This window comes from Lontra canadensis, unplaced genomic scaffold (genome assembly GCF_010015895.1).
Source record: "Lontra canadensis isolate GAN:19392208 unplaced genomic scaffold, GSC_riverotter_1.0 scaffold87, whole genome shotgun sequence".
NCBI classification, from domain to species: domain Eukaryota; kingdom Metazoa; phylum Chordata; class Mammalia; order Carnivora; family Mustelidae; genus Lontra; species Lontra canadensis.
Genome location: NW_022631081.1, coordinates 4,556,416 through 4,577,219, shown reverse-complemented (window position 1 = coordinate 4,577,219; position 20,804 = coordinate 4,556,416). Strand labels below are relative to the sequence as shown.

The 20,804-nt window shown below is 53.7% G+C and overlaps 1 protein-coding gene across 2 annotated transcripts; it reads left to right on the top strand.

The window, feature by feature from the left end:
- Positions 1 to 12,799: 12,799 nt before the first annotated feature.
- RNF215 (ring finger protein 215) lies at positions 12,800 to 19,233 on the top strand. Of its 2 annotated transcripts, XM_032883407.1 has the most exons (9): positions 12,800 to 13,131; positions 13,396 to 13,539; positions 13,962 to 14,033; positions 14,114 to 14,199; positions 14,623 to 14,779; positions 18,116 to 18,235; positions 18,311 to 18,454; positions 18,693 to 18,795; positions 18,887 to 19,233. In XM_032883407.1, the coding sequence occupies exons 1-9, from the start codon at positions 12,847 to 12,849 to the stop codon at positions 18,907 to 18,909; spliced, it is 1,134 nt and encodes a 377-aa protein (XP_032739298.1). In that variant the 5' UTR covers positions 12,800 to 12,846; the 3' UTR covers positions 18,910 to 19,233. The 2 variants fall into 2 exon arrangements, with proteins under 2 accessions (XP_032739298.1, XP_032739299.1); XM_032883408.1 differs by lacking the exon at positions 18,116 to 18,235.
- The last annotated feature ends 1,571 nt before the right edge of the window (positions 19,234 to 20,804 follow it).

The window sequence follows — 20,804 nt, the reverse complement described above, 5'->3', positions numbered from 1 at the left end:
GGGCGGCCAAGCCCCGCCTCTTAAAGGATCCCGAGGGGTGGAGTGGGGAGGGATGCGCCGCGCGCGGAAGCCTCTGGCGCGTCGGTCTCTGTCCTCCTGAAGGCGGAGACCCTGGCATAAGGCGAGCAGGAGTGCCCACCCGGGCTGAGGCCAGTGGACATTAGAAAGTCAGGAAATCTGGGTTCCAGTCTCAAATCTCTCTTTAGTTCGCTTTGTGACCTTGGACGAGACACCTGTGCTCCTTGGGCCTCAGTTTCCCCATTGAGATGCTATCTAATGAGCTCTCCCGAGTTGGGGTCTCATAGTCCAGAACTTCACTCTCCCAGATGGGAGGGAGCTTGCCCTGTGCCACTGTCGGGGGGGGGGGCAAGTCCTGAAGCCTAGCATCGCTCTGCGCCCTGTGATGGACTGTGGTATTGGCCATTTCTCCCTGGGGCCCTTGCTCTTTTCCTGTTTGCCTCGAGTTTTGGTCCACTGCTGCCAACCCAGCTTTGGAGCCTCTCCGTGTTGACAGGCTTTCCCCTCCACCTGTGAGGCAGGCAGGCCTAGGGGACAAGCAAAAACAGACCCCCCCTCTCCCCACCCAGGGCCCTGACCTCTGTTCCAACCTTCCCAGCTCTCGAAGAGCTGCTCTTGAGGTGCTCACACCCACCCCTCCTCTCAGGTAGGAGGGCTTTCTCTCTTGGAGTCAGAAGGCCTGAGTCTGAACCCTACATCCTCCACTTCCATCTGTCAGACTCCAGCAAGCGGCTTCACTCCTGTGAACCTGAGCTTCTTCGCTCACTCCACGGGAGGTGATGATTTGATTTCAAGTCAGCTTGAGAGGATCAAGTGAGCTACTGTACCTAAGTCGGTCAGCACAGTGGTGCCTAGCCAAGGGTTCAGGTCTGTGATCCTGCCCTACTCTGCCCTGCACAGCCTCCCTTTGCCCCCTGCCTGGCCAGGCTTTGGCCTCTGGGTGGGGATGTAGGGTGGATATGAAGGAAGTCGCAGGAAAATTCCGTGAAAGCCGCCCTGCCATCCACTTACCTGCTTCCCCTGCTCCTGCCGGGAGGCTAGAGCTGTGGGTTCCTGTAACTGCAAGTCTGACTTGTGTGATGGATGCCTCATGCCCTCTGACTGTCCTGCCGTGCCTCACAGCCCCTTCCTTATCCAGTAAAGCCATTTCCTCCTTTCTGAGTTCAACCACATACTCTATTGCTACCTCTGTGTTTGTAGCTGTTCACATGCCCTGGGCCATTCTTTCCTCCTATTGTGTGCCAGGTCCTAGGCACTGTTCTGGGGACCCTGAAATGAATCAGACACTACCTTGCCCTCCCAGAGGTAAAATATGGCACCATCATCCAGAATATAAGACAGAGATAAATGTGTCAAAGAGTAAGTATGTGGGAGGTTAAAAGAGGAGAATTTGCTTTGGGTTCTAAGAACCCTAGAAGGCTATGTGGAGTGAGTGGCATTGGAGCTGGGCCCTAAAATATGGGGTAGGAAGGAAAGGGAAAGGAAATCCATTCATTCCATGCTGGCACAATGGCATAAGCCAAGTCTGGATGGTTGACGGGAAGCAGAGGAAGAATAGGCAGGGAGGACCCCCAGAGAGACACTGTGCGTCCCTGCATAGCAGCAGCATCCCTGCTAGAGCGTGAGGTCCTTGGGCAAAAGGCCCTGAATCCCCACAAGCTCCCAACCCCCAGCACAGCAGCCTACACACAGGGACTGACAAGAAATGTATGCTGAATGAATGAATGCAAGAAATGCTCCATCGGGCACAGAGCTGGGTGCTGAGGGAGCCCTGGGGAGGAGACACAAGCACAGATCATTCAGGCATCTGGCAGCTCACGTCACTTAACAGCCATGGAAAGACCCAGAGAGGGCATGGCCCCAAATCCTGAGTGGTATGACAGCTGTGGAGAGCTTTGCCTGGCTCCTGGTGCATGGAAGGCCTCCACTTACAGCCTGGAATTCACACAGAGCCCAAGGAATTCATCCCAGGAGCCCAAGGGCATCTCACCTCTCACAGGGGAGTGGGTGGGGAGGCCCCTGCCAACTCTACACTCAGGTCTCCAAGGGCATAGAAAGCAGGATGATCCCAGACTCTCTGGGTCAGAAGGCAGAGGCAGGCTATAGCAGTCATGCTAGAGTCGCTGGGAGGACTGTGCACCTGAAATGGTCCACACAGTGAAGGTCTGCCTCGAGGTGCAGAGAGCTGAGGGTCTTGATTCAGCCCTGTTGCTGAGAGGCCCCTCCCACCCCCCACCCCTGAGAGAAGTTTTTAGCTGTCCCTGCAGTTCTGCCCTAGTTAAGGAATCATGGGCTTCTGGCTTAAGGCAGAAGTCATGGCTGCCTTCCTTGTCGAACACGTGGCTGAAATCTTTATATAAGACCCTTCCAGGGCAAGATGTAGGGCCTGTTCAAAGAAAAATAGAACAATAGCCCTTTTACAGTGCTTTATACTTCTGCAAGTTACTTTCCGATCTAGCTTTTCATTTAAGCCTGTGGTGAACCTCTAAGTCAGGTGATTTATTGAGGAACCTAGGGAAGGAGGCCATCCTGTAAGAGTACATGCTGATTTAGGACTTGCACCCAAGTCTCTGGCTTCTGGGCCAAGTGCTTCCAGGCACCCACATGGTGCAACATGGACTAGCCTGGGAATTGCCTACACAGGCTCCCCAGGAAAGCACAAGGAAAACTTTCACCTAGCAGGAAATCATCCTCAGCCCTAAACAAGCCCCTGGGAATCTAGAATTACCCAAGATAAAGGTCTAAGTGAAGTACCTTTCTTCCAGTCTGCCCTTCCCAGATCCTGTGACTGCCTGATTCTCCTTCCTCCACTGAAACTTACCTAGCTCTGGCCCACTATGGAACAGCTAGTTAATCTGATAATATAAATCCTAGACTAATAATCTGGTCACCTCCTTTGAGCTGGTTCCTAAGAGAGAGTCCCTCCTCCACATCCCCACCTTTCCTCTCATCCCCTACCCCTGTCCTGCAAGTCTCGGCTCCCTGCTAGGTATGTTGTTCACCTGCTCAAGAATCTGCAGTAGCTCCCTAGTTCCTTCAGGAGTCAGCACAATCTCACCAATTTGCATTCCAGGCCAAGGCCTATCCTGTCTCAGCATCCTTTGTGGGCCTCAACTGCCACTCTTCCCCTCTACACACTTTCATTTTTTTTTTTAAGATTTTATTTATTTATTTGAGAGAGCGAGAAAGAGCATGAGCAGGGGGAGGGGCAGAGGGGAAAGCAAGCTCCTCACTAAGCAGGGAGCCACACCGCAGGGCTCAATCCCAGGACTCCAGGATCATGACCTGAGCTGAAGGCAGATGCTTTACCAACCAAGCCACCCACTCGTCCCCAACACACTTTCATTTTAGTCAAAGAAGCTCCCTGCTATCCCTCAGACATTCCTTGGCCCTCCTGCCTGTCATAGTTACTTCCCTCTCCTGTTTCCTCCTCCCAGATCCTCCCTGATCTTCAAAGCCCTGATCAAATGCTGTTTCCAGGAACTTCTCCCTGATCTAACCAATCCAACATGAGCCCTACTAAACAGCAGCCCCTCTCTCCCGACCTTGACACTGACTGCTCTGTGTGGCAGTGGTTGACTGTCAGGCAACAGCCTGGCCCGACAGGAAGAGCCCAGCCTTGTCAGTCAGGCAGGCCGCAGGTGAGATCCAAGTTCTGCCACTTTCCAGCTCTGTAACCAGAGTGCTGTGTGGAGTATAACTTGCCAGGCAAGGTAGTGTTACACCTGAAAGAAGGCTGCCAGGCCTAGGAGATATAGGAGGAGCATGGGCTAACTAACGGTTCTAGTCTTGCCAGGTAGTGGGCTGAGATGCCTCTAGGAGGTGGCTGTGGGATCAGGTGGGAGCACTGGACTGGGAGTCCAGGGCCGGGCTTTCAACCGTGTTCTCGAGGGAATGTGCTTCAGTGACTATTTAGCAGTGAGCACTGGGGAGGGAAGGGGTGTTCCTCTGGGCTACCTGCCTTGGCCTCTGGGCCTTGGATGACTCTTCTCCAAAACAAGGGCACTGACCTCCAGATCAGAGTCCGCTGGGGGGCCTTGTCCTGATTCTCTGGTGCCCGCCGGGAAAGGGGCTGGCGCCGAGATTGGCACAGTGGTTTGAGAGTCGGAGAAAACAGTCTTTCAAACCCTTCAACAAATATTTGTGGAACACTCTACTTCCATGGGTCCAGGACGGCAGAACTCTCTGGAAAACCCCTGTGCTTGCAGGTGACCATGCAGAAGGACCCTGACTCCAGCCTCCTTGCCTCCTCTCCTTATGCCAGTCCTGCCATGCGGGGTTTCAGCTGCCTTCAGTTTCTTTCCAACAAAGTGGGGAAGGAATGAAGAAATCCACCCTCCCCGGGATGACATGGCCGTGACAGCAGCAGAATGAGAGAGTGACAGTGATGGGCTCACTCCTGTACCTGCCCGCACTCTCCTCCAGGTGGTCTAGGCTTCAGCTCCTAATTGGAGCTGGGAGCCAGAGCACCTTTCATTCCTTGGCTCCAAAGTATTTAAGTAGAAGGTATGGTGCCAGGCACGGGGACACCTGGGGGAAGGAGGCTGACGAGGCCCTGCCCTTAAGAAATTCCTGGTCCACAGGGAGATGGCTAAGGCAACAGGTCATTCCAGCCCAGTGCGCTGGTGCCGCCATGTTGGTGCAGTCAGGAAGCTCCCCATCCCGGTCAAGGGGGGCGGGCATCTCAGGTTCCCCAGAGACCTGATGACTAAGCAGGAGTTGGCCACACTGGAGGGGACAGGAGGCCTGGAAACCACTCACTTCCTCCTCCCTTCCTTCCTTCACATATTTCACTGAACACTGTGGAAGTCCTGGAGTAGGAAAATTGCCCTCAGGGAACACACAGTATTGAGATTGGGGGCATGCCCAGCCTGAGCTTGGTCTGTGGATAAGTGAGAGGGGATAGATAAGTGAGGGGGTCAGATAAAGAATCAGCACTTAGGGGTACATGCATGTAGGAGGGCAGGTGTCAGGAGGGACTTTGAGCAATGGGGAGGGGCTATTCCAAGAAGCTTGAGCTGAGTATGTTCTGTGTGAGCCGTGGGAGTGGGGAGATCCTTCTCCTTCAGGGGCTTCAGCATCCTTGGTGTGGAACCAGACTGGAACCTCGGTCAGGAGACATTCAGACTGCGGGTGGAGAGTGCTTTTGAAGGGTGGAGGTCGGCAAATGGGTCTCCCTTGAGGAGGGTGGGGTGTGTGTAGGAGAGGGGGTGGGGTAAGGAGCCCCCTAATCAGGCCCCTCAGGTTCCAGCCCCAGCCTTGCCTTGCTGCCCAGGATAGAGGATGGCAACCCCTTTATTCCCTAACTCTTTTCCCCTCTCCCCAGCCCCCAGTGAGGAGGGCAGGGGTCTTCAGAAACTTCAGTGGCAGAGGTAGCCCAGGGCACTGAATGAATGACTTCATTCTTCCTTGGCAACTCTTTGGCTCCTCCTGGGGTGTCTCCCCCTGAGGCAATGCAACGGCAGCCAATGAAGCAATCATGGACCTAGAGCCAGAGGCCTGGAACAAAACCCCAGCTGGGGGATGGGCGGGGCAAAGTCACCTGTCTTCTCCAGGTACCTGTTATCTGGGGAGAAAAATAATCCATGCCTCTCTCCTGGGGCTGCTGTGAGAATTCCAGGTGAATAATGGCTGGAAAAGTGATGGGTGCACAAAGTGGAGCATTATTAGTACTATTATGTGTTTTTTCTGAAGGCACAAGAGAACAGGAGAAACCGAGCCCGCCGCCAGGCTCCTCCCAAGGAGCCCACTTCCTCGTCACTTCCGCATCCACCCTGGCTTTGCAAAGACACAAATCCCTTCCCCGCCCCACTTCCTACACCCAAACCCCTCTAATTAAGTCCCTTACCTTCCCAGCTATCACTGTCTAATCCCTAAGCCCTTTCTCACCAGTCTCCAGTTGTCTCAGGGAGTCAAATCCCTTTAGAATGAGGTGGCCCAGTTAACTGTGAACCCAGAGGCTGGGGGCAGGGAGCAGGGACTTCAGGACTCCCCTGGAGTGGAGGGGAGGGCAGAGGAGGGCAGGAAGGGTGCTGGAGACCCTGCCCAGGCTCTGGACTGGCTAGCATGAGCCTGGAGACCTCCCTTGGGAAGAGTGGGTTTTCATTTCTAGCCCCGTACCCTGTATCTGAGATAGAATCCAGATTCTTTTTTTTTTTTTTAATATTGTATTTATTCATTTGACAGAGAGAGAAAGCACAAGCAGGGGGAGAGCAGCAGGCAGAGGGAGAGGGAGAAGCAGGTTCCTTGAGGAGCAGGGAGCCAGATGTGGGGCTCAATCCCAGGACCCTAGGATCATGACATGAGCCGAAGGCAGACATTTGACCGACTGAGCCACCCAGGCTCCCCTGGAATCCAGATTCTACCACCCGACTTGTTCAGTGTAGGTCAGTGACTTTGAGAAACAGAACAGCAGGGGATGAGCCCTCCTGACTCTGGAGTCTGCCTACCTGGGTTCAGGTTCTGATTCCATCACCTACCACGGTTACTTGACCGCCATGCCTCAATTTTCATTCCATTACTACTTCATATGGCTGTAATGAGATTAAACAAGTTTATTAGTGTGAAGGGCCTTGAACAGTGCCTGGAACAGAGTAAACATATCAGCTATTTTCACTCGTACTTCTTATTCTCCCCGCACCCAACCCTGATATACCTGCCGTTCTTATCCCCTACACCACCTCTCAGAGAGGCCTTTCTTCCCCTGGTACTAAAGCTGAAGCAGCCCCCAGCAACTGCCCCGCCCCATGCTATTTTATCTCCTTCATATGGCATTTACCGTGGTCTGAAATTACCTTGCTTGTATATGTGGTTATGGTTTCCTAGCTATTCTAAAGGGCAGGAGCCATTGCTGGCCATGGTCGCTGTTCCATGTCCAGTGCCCAGATGAGCCAACACTCACTCTGCCCCCTGAGGGCTGGGCCCAGGGACGGACAGGCCCCTGGCCACCCCTCCACTCAGTAGCCCTTCCTCCCTCCCAAACCACAGTTATCTGCTGCTACTCTGCACCTGCCCTGTGTGATCTTTGGCATGTCACCACCCCTCTCTGGACATCCAGGTGAGGAAAAGGAGGGAGCAGTGGAACTAAGCAACCAAGAGACAGTCTAAGGTTTTTCTTTTTTCTTTTTTAAAAAGATTTATTTATTTATTTATTTATTTATTTGAGAAAGAGAGAGAGAGAGAGAAAAAACACAAGCAGGAGTTGTGGCAGAGGGAGAGAGTGAAGCAGGTTCCCTGCAGAGCAGAGCAGAGTTTGATCCCAGGACGCTAGGATCATGACCCCAGCCAAAGGCAGATGCTTAACCAACTGAGCCACCCAGCCCCCCAGATCTAAGGTTTTTCTAAGAAAATCTGTTATATGTCCTGTGGCTCATGCCTATTAGGGGGAAGGACCTCAAGGATCTCTGGGGTCTCAAAATAACAGTCGCCAGCCTAGCTCTCTCTTTGCCACTGGTCCTGAAAGCCCCCACGGTTGTAGGGGTGGGTTGTGCTCCTAGGAGCTAGGAGTTGTCTAGCTGACGGCCCTCTGTAAAAAGAGCAGAGCCCAAAACTGGGCCCCTGCGTGGTCCTATTCCCTGGGGACTATCTTGCCACCTGGTGGCAGCTTGATAGCATTGGCCCTATTCCATCTGGGAGGGTGCTCACAGCTGGGGAGGTGGGGGGAGGGGGCAGACCCAGATTCTGGATATGGACTTGCCTTTCTGCCTTCATCCCACTTCCAGCATCACTCACGGAATGTTTGTCCATTTTTATGCACAGCCTGGCATCACAGCAAAGAATTCACTTCACAGCAGAGGAAGAGACACCGTGGGCACAAGCCCATGGAATTCACCGGCCTTACCACATACTCTATTCCTGGTGTCAATTCTAGAACATTTCACTGCCTCAAGCCTGTTCCACTTTGGTAACACGGCCCATGCCTCACACTTTCATTAACAGCTTCATTTCTTCCTAGGTCTTCCTGCAACTTTAGGAGGTGAAGGAGACGGGACACTGGGGCCTCCTCCACCCAGTTCACGGCCCAGTCCAGGGCCAGGGAACCTTGTAATCCAAGGCACAAGTCGTTTGGAATCACAGCGTGTCTGGTGAAAGGACCCCCTACCCCCAAATCGTTTGGTCTAACTCTCATTTTCCTTTATAGCTGGGGACTTGAGGCAAGAAAAAGGAAGTGGCTTACTGGGAGGAACACGGCAGAAAGAGTAACAGCCCTGTCCATGCCAGCTTCCCACTCAGCCCCAGAAGGGAAGCTAGCTGGGATCTAGGGGCTTGGCTCCTCTGGAGGGGTCCACTGGGCTGAGCATCCTGTCTGCCCAGCCCTGAGAGCAGGGAGGCCCGAGGTTCAGCACCAGGCCTGCTTCTCCCAGCTGGGATCTCATCCTTCCCTCTATGGTCCTCTAGTCTCCTCTTCCTCACATGCTCTCCCAGCGCTCATTCCCTGCTATCAGTCTCCTGGCCTTTGCTGCCTTGTCCCTGGGCTAATTCTCCCTCCAACCGCAGCTCTGATCTACACTCTTTCTCTACCCTCCCCCACTCCTCTCCCCAACCCAAAACGCAACAGCAGAAGGGCCCTGCCACATTTAGACTATCTCTCCAAGCACTTGTTTCTTCCGGGATAACTAACCGTTCCCCGGTGGGAGGACAGACCACAAAGTTACTTTGGTTACTCACTAAGTTTACAGGACGCCTCAGGCTCCCACTGATGGAAAGCTAGGATGTGGATATTCATGGGGGAAACTGAAGCTTGTTCCAGGTTGGGGACAGGTAGGGGTAAGGGTCTGTGCCTCATTGGTGTGTGTGTGTGTCTGTGTGTCTGTGTGTGTGTATGTTAAGGGGGCAGAAAGGACCCCTTGCCTAGGTGGGCAGGATGGGGTTAGGGAGCAAGCTGTAGGAATAGGGATAGGCAGACAGCGGAGCCAACAGCCTCACTGATTACAGGGTGTGTCCTTGCAACCCTGTCATTGGGGCTGACAGATGGACTGGGACATTCACGGACCTGGAGAATCAAGACTCTCCATGGACACCTAGGGCCCTGCAGAGTGCATTTTGCAACTTACAAAGAGAGATTGCTTAAGGTATGAAAGAACATTAGGATGAAGAATAAAGAATGATACAAGAAACACCCACGTGACTTAAGCAGAACACTCCTGGGTGCCCTTCCCCAATTACATCCCACCTGGTGAACAGAAGTCTGTACTTCTCAGTCCCTTCATTTTCTTGATAATTTTGTTACAGATGAATTTCTCTCTTCAAAATATAGTTGGTCTGTCATGTTTTTTTTTCTTTAATTGAAGTGAAATTCACATAACATGAAATTAACCATTTTCAAGTAAAAAAAATTCAGTAAGAAGTATCGTACATTCACGATGTTATGCAGCCAGCACCTCTGATTCCAAAAGACTTTCATCACCCCAAAAGGAAAACTTGTACCCAGTAAGCAGTTACTTATCATTTCCCCTTCCCTTCAACCACCAGTCTGCTTTCTCTCTCTACTGATTTATCTATTTTGGATCTAGCATTTGACATCTAGGCCTTTTGTGTGTGGGTTAATTCACTTTGCATAATGTTTTCAAAGTTCATCCATCTTGTAGCATGGGTCAGGACTTCATTCCTATTTATAGCTAAATAATATCCCATCATATGGACATATCAAAATTTATCCACTCATCCATCAATGGACATTTCAGTTGCTGCCACCTTTCAGTTATTGTGAATAACACAGCTATGAACATTGGTGTCCAAATATCTGTTTGAGTCCCTGCCTTCATTTATTTTGGATATATATCCAGAAGTGGAATTGCTGGATGATATAGTAATTTTATGTTTAATTTTTTGAGGAACCACCGTACTATTTTCCACAGCTGCTACACCATTTTACATTCCCAACAATGATCCACTTTGAGTTAATTTTTGTATATGGTGTGAGGTAGGAGTTCAACTTCATTCTTCTGTGTGTAGCTGTCCAATTGTCCCAGCACCATTTGTTAAAGAGATTATTCTTTTCCTTATTGAATAGTCTTGGTGCCCTTGTTGAAAATCAATCAGCCATAGATGTCTGGGCATATTTCTGGACTGTCAATTTTATTCCATTGATCTATGAGTCTCTTTACACCAGAACCACACTGTTTTGGTTATTGTAGCTTTGTAGTACATTTTAAAATCAGGAAGTGTTAGTCCTCTTTGTTCTTCTTTTTGTCCACGGGGGTATTCAGGGCTCCTTCCAACTCCATGCACATTTCAGGATGGGTTTTCCATTTCTTCAAAAGAGATCATTAGAATTTCAATACACTGAATCTGTACATTGCAACTGTACATTGCTTTGGGTAGTATGGCCATCTTAACATTTCTAAGTCTATCAATCCAATAACATGGATGTCTTTCCATTATTTAGGATATTCTTCCATTTATTTCTGCAATGTTTTATAGTTTTCAGTGCTCAGATCTTTCAGCTCATTGCCTAAGTTTATTTCCAGGTGGGTTTTTTGGTTTTTTTTTTTTTTTGGCAACTGTTGTAAATCGAATTGTTGTCTTAATGTCTTTTTAAAATCATTCATTGCTGGCATAGAGATACACAACTGATTTTTGTGTACTGTTCCTATCAATACTGATGTTTTTGAGTTTAAATAATATGCATTATTTGGAGACTTGTTTTTTGTGCTAAGCATTCTGTTAGAATTATTCACAGTGATACACACAACTAAACCATTTGTTTCTCTCTATTACATGATATTTTACATATGAACATACCACAGATTTCTCTCTTCTCCTACTGACAAGTTGTGATCTTAACTCGTATTTCCCTAATTAATAATTAGGTTGAGGATCTTTTCATATTTATTGGCGATTGTTGTTTTCTTATTTGTCAAACGCTTACTTGCATCTTGGGCCCTTATCTACGCATTTGTATATTCTGCATAGGAATAATTTGGTTGCAAATACCTTCTCCCAGTTTGTTGCTTTCCCTACCACTTTACTATAAGGTTTTTTTCATTTTATTGCAGATGCATTTCTTCAATCTTTTCCTTTATAATCTGTTTTTATGTAGTAAGAAATCTCTCCTGACCTTGAAGTAAACAGGATAGTCTTCTACGTTTCTTTCTAAAAATGCTTAAATATCGCTTTTCATTTTTAGATCTTTAATTCACATGGAATTGATTTTTCCGGTACGATGTGCAGTAGCGGTCCAATTTCATTGCTTTTTGTTATGGTTAACTCATTTCCTTGGCACGATTTGCCAAACAGTCTATAATACGGCCCCTCTCTCCAACTGCAGTGGTCCCTCAGACAAAGCCACAGTTCTTTTTTTTTTTTTTTTTTTTTTTAAACATTTATTTATTTATTTATTTGAGAGAGAGAGAGAGAGAGAGACAGTGAGAGAGAGCATGAGCGAGGAGAAGGTCAGAGGGAGAAGCAGACTCCCCATGGAGCTGGGAGCCTGATGCGGGGCTCGATCCCGGGACTCCAGGATGATGACCTGAGCCGAAGGCAGTCGCTTAACCAACTGAGCCACCCAGGCACCCCCAAAGCCACAGTTCTATGTGTAGGCCGGTTTCTGGCTTCTCTGTTTCATGCCCCATTTGTCTGTCTTTGGTCTTACATCAGATTCTCTTGTTCTCTCCATCTTATTTTTCAGGAGTCCCTTGACAATTCAACATTAGTGGTTATAAGGGTGTTCACTATAAAATTCTTTTCATTTTTCAGTATGTTTGAAATTTTCCATAAAAAAATATTGGGGGAGGGACACCTGGGTGGCTCAGTTAGGTGTCTGCCTTCAGCTCAGGTCATAATGGGGTGGGGGGTCCTGGGATTGAGCTTTGAATCGGGCTCCCTCTTCAGTGGGGAGCTTGTTTTTCCCTCTCCCTGCTGCTCCCCCTGCTTGTGCTCTCTCTCTCTGACAAATAAATAAATAAAATCATAAAAAAATTATTGGGGGAAAGAGTGCTGTGGCTTATCTGGCCTTTACCCTTTTATCAGGATACACTTTTTAAAAGGCTCAGGTTTCAGACGAAGCAATTCCCAGCAGCCACAGCCCTTTGAGAAAAAGATGAGTTTTAGGACAATGTGTGGACTTTTCACATTCCTGTAGGCATCAGAGATTATTTGTTGGAGATGAGGCAGTGCTGCTTTTAATATCGTGCCCATTCACTGCCCAGAAGAGTGATCTGCCTGAAGATCTAGCCTCTGGGCCCCCCTGAGGAGCTGTGTCTGGCCTGCTTTGTTCAGGCAAATGTCCCCAGCCCCTTTTCTGCCCCTCAGGGACCCTTGTCTCAATCTCCCCCATCTCCTTCTCACGCCAATCTCTGGTTCTCCGTTTCCTGGAGTTTGGTCTGGTGGAGAGATGGAAGCCCAGGGAAGATGAGGATGTGACTTGACCAAGGCCACACCGAGTTACCGTAGTAAGGCCGGCGCACAGCAAGGGCCAGCCAGCCTTCAGGCCACAACACGTCCCTTGTTACTGCCCTTCTGGGGGCCCTGATCGTGCCTCTGCCTCCCCATGTTGCTAACTATCTCCCTCCGTCTCCCGTGCTGTGCTCGGGTCTCCGCCAGTCTGACAGGCCACAAGCTGACTACCTCTTCCCGGGCTCCGCCCCACTCCAGCCACCCCGGCAGCCGGCGCCGGAGTTCTCCGCGGCCACCAGGGGGCGCGCGCGGCCTGGTCTGGGCACCAGTGAGGCCGAGGACGCCCCGCCTTCAAGGCGCCCCGCCCCGTCCGGCCCCGGCCCCGCCCCTCCCTGCGCCCCGCCCCGTCCGGCCGCGGCCTCGCTCCCTAGGCTCCCCCCCCAGCGCCGGGACCCCTGGCACCCTTGTCTCGTCTGCTCGCCGGGTCCAGCCATGGGCCCCGCTGCTCGCCCCCCGCTGAGGTCACCCCCGCCGCCTCCTCCGCCGCCGCCGTCGCCACTGCTGCTGCTGCTGCCCCTGCTGCCGCTCTGGCTGGGCCTGGCGGGACCTGGGGCCGCGGCGGACTGCAGCGAGCCTGAGGCCGGGGCGGGGCGGGGCGGGGCCCGCGCCGTACGAGTGGACGTGAGGCTGCCGCGGCAGGACGCTCTGGTCTTGGAGGGCGTCAGGATCGGCCCCGAGGTCGACCCCGCACCCGCGATGGGCGGCCGCCTGCTGCTGGTGAGCGCAGCCGAGCCATCTGGTCCCGGCCCGCCCCACCCCGCCGTAGATCCCGCACCCAGATCCGGCATTTATCCTGGACCAAGCCCTAGCCTCCCAGCGCCCTCTCCCCAGGATGCCCCGGCCTCAAACCCCGGCTTCCAAAACCTGAGATCCAGATGCCCTTCCCTTCAAACTCGCTCCCAAACCCTGACCTTACATCCCCTGTGTGTCCAACCCCCTTCCTCCCCTTCCTCCTCCTGCCTGTGGTCCCTTACCCCACAGATGGACATCGTGGATGCTGAGCAGGAGGTACCCGTAGAAGGCTGGATTGCAGTGGCATACGTGGGCAAGGAGCAGGAGGCCCAGTTGCACCAGGAGAGTCAGGGCAGCGGTCCCCAGGCCTATCCCAAGGCCCTGGTCCAGCAGGTGCAGGGGGTGTATGTGGGGAAGGGGACTGGAGGAATGGGTTTCAAGGCCAGAGCCAGACTACCAGGTGGGCCCCTAAGGAGCTTGCAGAGAAACCTGAGGTGAGGACCCCAGTTTGGAAAATTGAGTCAGTATGGAGTGAAAGCAGGGAGGTGGGAGGTGGCCAGAGTCAGGAAGCTCCACCAGGCTCTGAGAGTATCAGATGGGGAGTTCCTGCTGAGAGTTGGTGGGCAGGCCTGTCCTACTAGGACCAGGGAAGGCACTTAATTGTTTGGGTCCTCAGAACATCTGGGGGAAGGAGTGTACAGCCGGTCTGTCCGGAGGAAAACATTGCAGAGCCAGGAGCTAAGAACTGTGGTCGTGGGTAGTGAGACAGGTGTGTGGGCAGGGGGTCAGCTAGCTTCTATCTCTGTCCCTCACAGATGCGGAGGGCACTCTTCCTGGGAGCCTCTGCCCTGCTCCTCCTCATCTTGAACCACAACGTGGTCCGAGAGGTAAACTGGTTCAGGCGCGGGGGTATGCAGGCCAGGGAGGAGGGGACCAACGCCGGCTGACCTTGTCTATCCATCTCCAGCTAGATATATCGCAGCTTCTGCTCAGGCCAGTGATTGTCCTCCATTACTCTTCCAATGTCACCAAGCTGTTGGAGGCACTGCTGCAGTGAGTTGGGGTTTGGGATCCAAAGGATCGGGCTTGGGAACCTGGGTGCTGAGGGGGTCCCTGAATCTGCCATGGTCTCAGGACCAGGGCTTTTCCTGTTAACCTTCAGACTGTAGTCTCCTGGTCTGAAAAATGGGTGAGCGGACTGGAGCAAAGAGGCAGCTCTAGGGGCCGAGGGGAATTGGCTTCAGGAAGGAGGAAGCTGGATTCCTGACTGACAGGTTCTTTCCGAGACTTGCAGGCCTCCCTGGTCTGGCTGATGTGAGAAATGGAAAAACTAATAACCAGAAAAGTCTTGGGGGCCAAAGCAGAAAGGCTGTGGGATGATACGTGGGAGGATCTTTTTCCTACAAGGCTGGGGTGGGTGGGTCATCTCCTGCCAAAAGCCCTTCTTTCTGGCCCCTCTGTGGCTTTCCCTCCCAGGAGGACTCAGGCCACAGCCGAGATCACTAGCGGAGAGTCTCTGTCAGCCAACATCGAGTGGAAGCTGACCCTGTGGACCACCTGTGGCCTCTCCAAGGATGGCTACGGAGGATGGCAGGACTTGGTGTGCCTGGGAGGCAGTCGGGCCCAGGAGCAGGTGGGTACCTGGGGAGAGGAGGCTCGGGTATGACTGCACACATGCCTTGTCTCAGATCCTGTGGCCTCTCCTCACCTTGCTGGCCAGGACCACTTCTTCCACCTCCCAGGGCTGTAATGAGTGCTCATTGACACGGGTGCTCAGTGCAGTGCCTGATGGGGTCATGCATAATCAGTGTTAGTTACTATGGCTATGTTACTTTCCCGCTCAGAAGCCCTCCTTGGCTCCCCATTGCCTGCAGAATAAAGTTCAGACTGCTTAGCCTGGCTTTCACAGCTCTCCTGTTCACTCACTCATCTTTTTTTTTTTTTTCCTAGTCTCTTCCTTATACTCTCACCCTATGCCATTTACTGGCCTTCACACATGCCCTGGCCTCCTGCCACTAGGCCTTGTCTGTGCTTGGCTGCAGGCAGGGACACTCTTTTTCTGTCTCCATACATCCCTCTCTGCTTGCCTTCTTTGGAAAGCTTCCCTCGCAGCCTCAGCTCACAATTCCTCTCTCCGTCTTTGAAATCGTCCTTTGTCAGGCCCTTCATAGCGTTCTCAGGACAGTCTGAAGTCTCTAAGTGTTGGGAATGTGACTTTGTCTCCTGAAGTTTGGGGCTGTGTCTTACTAGTCTCTGGATTTCTCAATGCTGGGCATCGAGAAGGTTCGAAGGTATTTTGTCCACAAGCATTTGTGGACAGATGCTCTGTCAGGGCAGGCATGTCCCGGTCTACTGGTGGGCAGCCTCCGGGGGGGTGTCAGTGGGATTGGGCTGTGCGAGGCAGACTTGCAGCCTTAGCTGAGGGATCTCAGGTTGAGCATTTAACCTCTGTAGCCTCATGTTGCTCCTTTGTGAACAAGGAGAGCACATCGCCACAGGATCGTCAGGGTGTTGTGTGTGCATGAAGCTCACAGTGGGCACAGAGCAGGTGGGCAGCTCCTACTCTCTGAATGTGTTTGTTGTTATAAATGATGGAATAAATTATCAGTCACCAGATAATCTTTGAGGTCCTAGGACACATAGGGCTCAAAGAGAAGGGCTGTGGAGGGCCCAGAAAACCTATGGGACCCAGGCACTGTCCTGAAGGGGCTCAAAGACAAGCAGGGAAGGAACTCTCCCATGAAAAGGCCTCAGCAATTCAGCCCGGACGTCATGTGCTCATTCCTATTTGAGTAGCCCGAACTGAACCACAGTTGTGTGAAGGGAGTGGGCAGTGGGACTAGGGGAACAGAAGGGCTTTCTGGGAGAAGAGGGAGCCGCACAGGGTCTTCCCCTGGAGGGCAGCCCACCCAGACGTCTGGGTGGGGCAGGCCTTTGGTGAGGGACTGTCGGATGAGAGAGGATGGGCCTGCAGAAAGCCTGGAGCCCGGGGAAGAGCGGGCTGGGCAAGGGGCCTGGGAGTGGGAATGCCTGCAGTCTGCAGGCCAGTCTGGCTGGTACAGGGGCAGAGCTGAGCCTGTCAAGTGCTGGGTAGCTGTGATAGCCAAGGTGGCCTAAGGGTGGCTGGGGCCAGCTCTCAGCCCCAAACCTAGGGCCACGTCACCATGCTGGTGAGTCTGAACCCAGAGCTACAGCACCCGTGCACCGGAAAGGTCAGAGGGACCCCCTCCCTACCTGCTCACCTAGGGGTCCCGCACATGTGCTGAGCCTGAGAGGACTGGGTCTCTGGCCTGCAGCAGGGCCCCAAGGTGGCCAGGCCCTGTGCCCACCAAGTGCCCCCAGGCTGCTCCAGATCTCAAAGCTCCAGGTTGTGTCCTGGTGAGCTCACACTACGGTGGCCACTGAGTCCTGCCCCATGTCAGCCTGACTCCGCACAGCCCAGGCCACAAAGGCAGGGCAGTTCTGGCCCTGGGCTCCTGGGGCCCCAAATGGCGAGGTAAAAGGCCATGGCGGTCACTCTGCCGGGGTCAGCACTGAGCAGGGGAGGGGGGACGGGCCCTCCAGGACACAACAGAAGCATCTGAGCTCGGCCTGGGGGCTTGGGGAAGAGCTTCTTGCAGCAGGAGGTACTACCTTCTCCCACTCCTCAGGAAAGACGGGGGCAGAGAGACCAGAGGAGAGAGGGTGAGGAACAGGCAGCTGGGGCTCACGGTCCTCTCTTGATTTGTGACACCAGCAACACCCAGCCTCGTCCGGAGTCCTGTTCTCTTAAGAGCCAGTTACTTCTTGGCCCCTCTCCCTTGTAACCCGATGGTAGTTGAGCTTCGTTGTTGGCCGGGGGAGAACACGATGGCAGAAAGCTACCAGGAATGCAGAAAGCTTTTAAATGAATGCATTTATTAGTCATGACATGTGCAGAGACCCTGAGAGCCGGTGTGCCTGTTTGGGTGAGCCGGCTGGGTTTTGCTTACTGTGCCACATCATTTCCTGTAGTCAAAGCCCAGCTGCCACACTGCTGTGGGGTGGGAGTGGGGGTAGTTAAGTCAAGGTCAGAGCATTCCCCCCATCCCCAGCCCAGGAACTCTGAGGTCCTGAGGGGCCCTCTCAAGGGCCAAGGGCAGGGCTGATATGGTTCCTTCCCCGCAGCGGGAGCCTGAGGACCACCGAGGGCAGCGACAAGGAAACACACAGTAAAGAGTGCGGGAAGGGCTGGGGGTCGGGGAGAGCTCTGGAGCAGGGGGCATCCAAAGGCATTAGCCCAGGGAAGGGGTGAGGAAGAACTGTGAACACAAAGGACACGGAGCATGGGACCCTGAAAGGACAGGGGGTGGGCGATCTAGGGCCTTGCCAGATGGCTGCTCGAGGAGTTCAGGGTCTCTGCTGAGGGCTGGGATATTATAGGGAAGGGGGCAAGCAGGGGTCCTGGGTGATCAGGTTTGCAGGTGAGATCTTTGTCGCTGTAGGAAGTGGGCTGGTGAGGCTGGAGCAGGGCCCCCAAAGAGCAGAGGAGTGGGATGGAGGGGAGGGGTGCATGGGTCCCTAAAGAGCAAAGCCACAGGGGACCACGTGAATGCTCGGCTCAGACGGAAGTGGGTGGGTGATGGCACCCAAGAAAGTAGAACAGGAGAAGTGTGGGGTAGGGATGAGGGTGGGAAAGTGATAGGGTCCTAGGCTGGGGAGTCTGTGAGGCTGCCAGAGAGAAGCTTCCAAGAATGCAAAAGCTTTTTTCCCAGGAGACGGTCTGGGGGCAGAGGTGGGTCCCCTCAGCAGCTGGACAAGGAGCTGTATAGACAGCAGGGGCTGACCCTAGGGGCACAGATGGGAGGCACGCAGGCTTCAGAAGAGGAAGTCAGGAACCTGCAGGGACGTGCTGCCAATGGACCTTACCTGCCTGGTCTTCGGAGTGGACTCACTGGGGGAAGAGCATAGAGTGGCCCCAGCCTTCCTGACACTCTGCTCCCCTGCCCAGAAGCCCCTGCAGCAGCTGTGGAACGCCATCCTGCTGGTGGCCATGCTCCTGTGCACAGGCCTCGTGGTCCAGGCCCAGCGGCAGGCGGCCAGGCAGAGCCAGCAGGAACCTGGAGGCCAGGTGAGAGCCGGCCCCTGGAAGCCCCGGTGCCCCCAGCCCGGGGCCCGCCTGACTGTGCCTGCCCTCCCCCACCAGGTGGACCTGCTTAAGCTCCGCGTGCTTCGGAGACTGGCATCCCTGAAGACCCGGCGCTGCCGTCTGGGCCGTGCAGCCCAGGGCCCCCCAGAACCAGGTGCTGAGACCTGCGCCGTGTGTTTGGACTACTTCTGCAATAAGCAGGTAGTGCCATGGGCAGAGGCTGACCTGCGATGTCCCTCACTGCTCCGAGACCCCCCCCAGAACTGTTCCTACCAGGCCCTTATCCCACCAGCTCCTACTCTAACTAGGAAAGCACCCACTAGGGGGTGGGGAGGGTGGTGACAGGCTGCAGGAGTTTCAGTTCCCCCATGCAGGTGGGGCCAGGCATCCCCATCTGGAGGCCTGACTGTGGTCTGAAGTCTCCCCCCACACCTGGCAGTGGCTCCGGGTGCTGCCCTGCAAGCATGAGTTTCACCGAGACTGCGTGGACCCCTGGCTGATGCTCCAGCAGACTTGCCCGCTGTGCAAATTCAACGTCCTGGGTAAGCACCAGGGGTGGGGGCCCTTGGCCAGCTCTCCCTGCTCGCTCCCCACCTGACATCTCCCTCCTGGTGTTTTCTTGCTCCCATGCAGGGAACCGCTACTCAGACGATTAGCTGCCCAAGCTGGGTCTCTGCATGTGGGCAAAGTACCCTCCCACCTGCACCCTGGCCCTAGGCCTGGGCTCCTGGAACAGAACAGCGGGATGGACAGGAAGCCGGTGGGAGGAAGGACAGGGGCCTCCCCTGCTGAGGGGCCAGGCACCCCATCGTATTTATTCTGGGAAGGAGGGACCACACTCCCCAGTCCGAGGATGCAGGATCTGGACCTGCCAACTCAAGAAAGAGAAGCCACCTTGGGGCCCTTCTTCTACCATCCTGGAATGTCTGTGTCTGCCCTCCTCACAGGCAGCTCCTGGGACCCTGGGCAGGGGCCTGGAGGAAGAAAGGGGTGGAGCAGTGCAGCTTTGGTGCCTCTCTGACCTGCCTGTCGGGGCATCCCTGGGGACTGAGGTTGTGGTGGCTGTTCGGGTTTTGTGCTTATTTATTGGGCGCTGGGTTGTGGGAGGATCCCGGCCTGTCTTTCAGGACACATCTTGGTCAAGGCTATGATGTTCAACCCAGAGGCCCCTCCCCTGATAGCGCCCTCAGCCCTTGGACACGAGGGGTAGCAAGTACTGCCTGTCCAGCTGGACTCCCTCCCCAGGCCTGGCTGGGACCAGAGGCCTCAGAAGCCATCCAGTCCTGTGCTGCTTGGCCAGGCTACGGGTTGCTGACCAGAGTACTTGAAGCTGCAGGATAAACGTGGTGCATCTTTTAGGGGCAGCTGGGTTTTTTAAGATTTGGGGGTAGGGGAGGTTTAATACTGAAGTAAACATGGATATATTTTAACATAAAGAGATCAGATTTGTGTGGATGTCTTAAGACAGAAAAGTCGCCTTGGGCTCTACTGCCTGTGAGGGGGGATTCTAAGACAGGCTTCAAGATACCCCGCCCCCAGCCCTCATGGACACACCTTGTTGTAAACCTGCAATGGGGAGTGTAATAGATTTTACCCCCATGATGAGGTTATATGGCACAGTTGATCTTAAGATAGGGAAAGTATCCAAGAGGGCCTGACCTAACCACGAGAGCCCATTAGAAGCAGAGAGTTTTCACTGGCCCGGTGGAAGAAGAGGAAGTCAGAAAGTTGAAGCAAGAAGGGCATTCAGTGTGTGAGAAATTCTTTGTTGCTGACTTGAAGATGGAGGGGGCCACGTGGCAAGGAAGGCAGACAGCTTCCAAGCACTAAGAGTGGCCCCTGCTGACAGCAGCCATCGGGGAGGTGGAGCTCAGTCCTATGGCTGCAAGGATCAGAATTCTGCCAGTGATCAGAATGAACCTGGGAGCGGGTCCTTTCCAAGAGCTGTCAGAAAGGAATGTAACCTGGCAGATACTTTGACATGAGTCTTCTAAGATTATGAATGGAAAACCCAGATACAGGGCCCGAACTCCTGACCTCCAGAACTGTGAGCAGAGGGGAGATGAGCTTTGATTGGTCCTACCCTGGACTTGGACCCACGTGTCTTGCCTCAGAGACCCCACCCCAAGGGCTGGCTTTCGCCCGTGAGGGCCAGGGCATCCCAGCCTCCCTCCACAATGCCAGGCTCCACAGAAGCTGGAGTTGGGCAGATAGCGGCCATGCCCATTTAGCTACACACATGGCCCCTCTTGACCTTTCTCGTAAACTGAGGCACCCTACCTGCTGGCCTCCCCGCCCGGGGAAGATGTCACAGGGAGCTGGGAGTGCCCACCCTGAGAAGTCCTCAGCAAGGCCTTAGAGCCTGTCCTTCACTGCTGAGGCGACCCAGGGCAGTCTGGAGGCTTTGTGGAGAGAACTGGACCATGGGCCTGGCATGGCTGGGTGGCATGAGTGCCAGGGCCCAAGAGACAGGCCTGGGAAATCCAGGGCTTGCTGGGGGTCCTGCTGTCTGGTTAGGTGAGGCCTTGCCCTGCCTTCTAGGGATCCAATC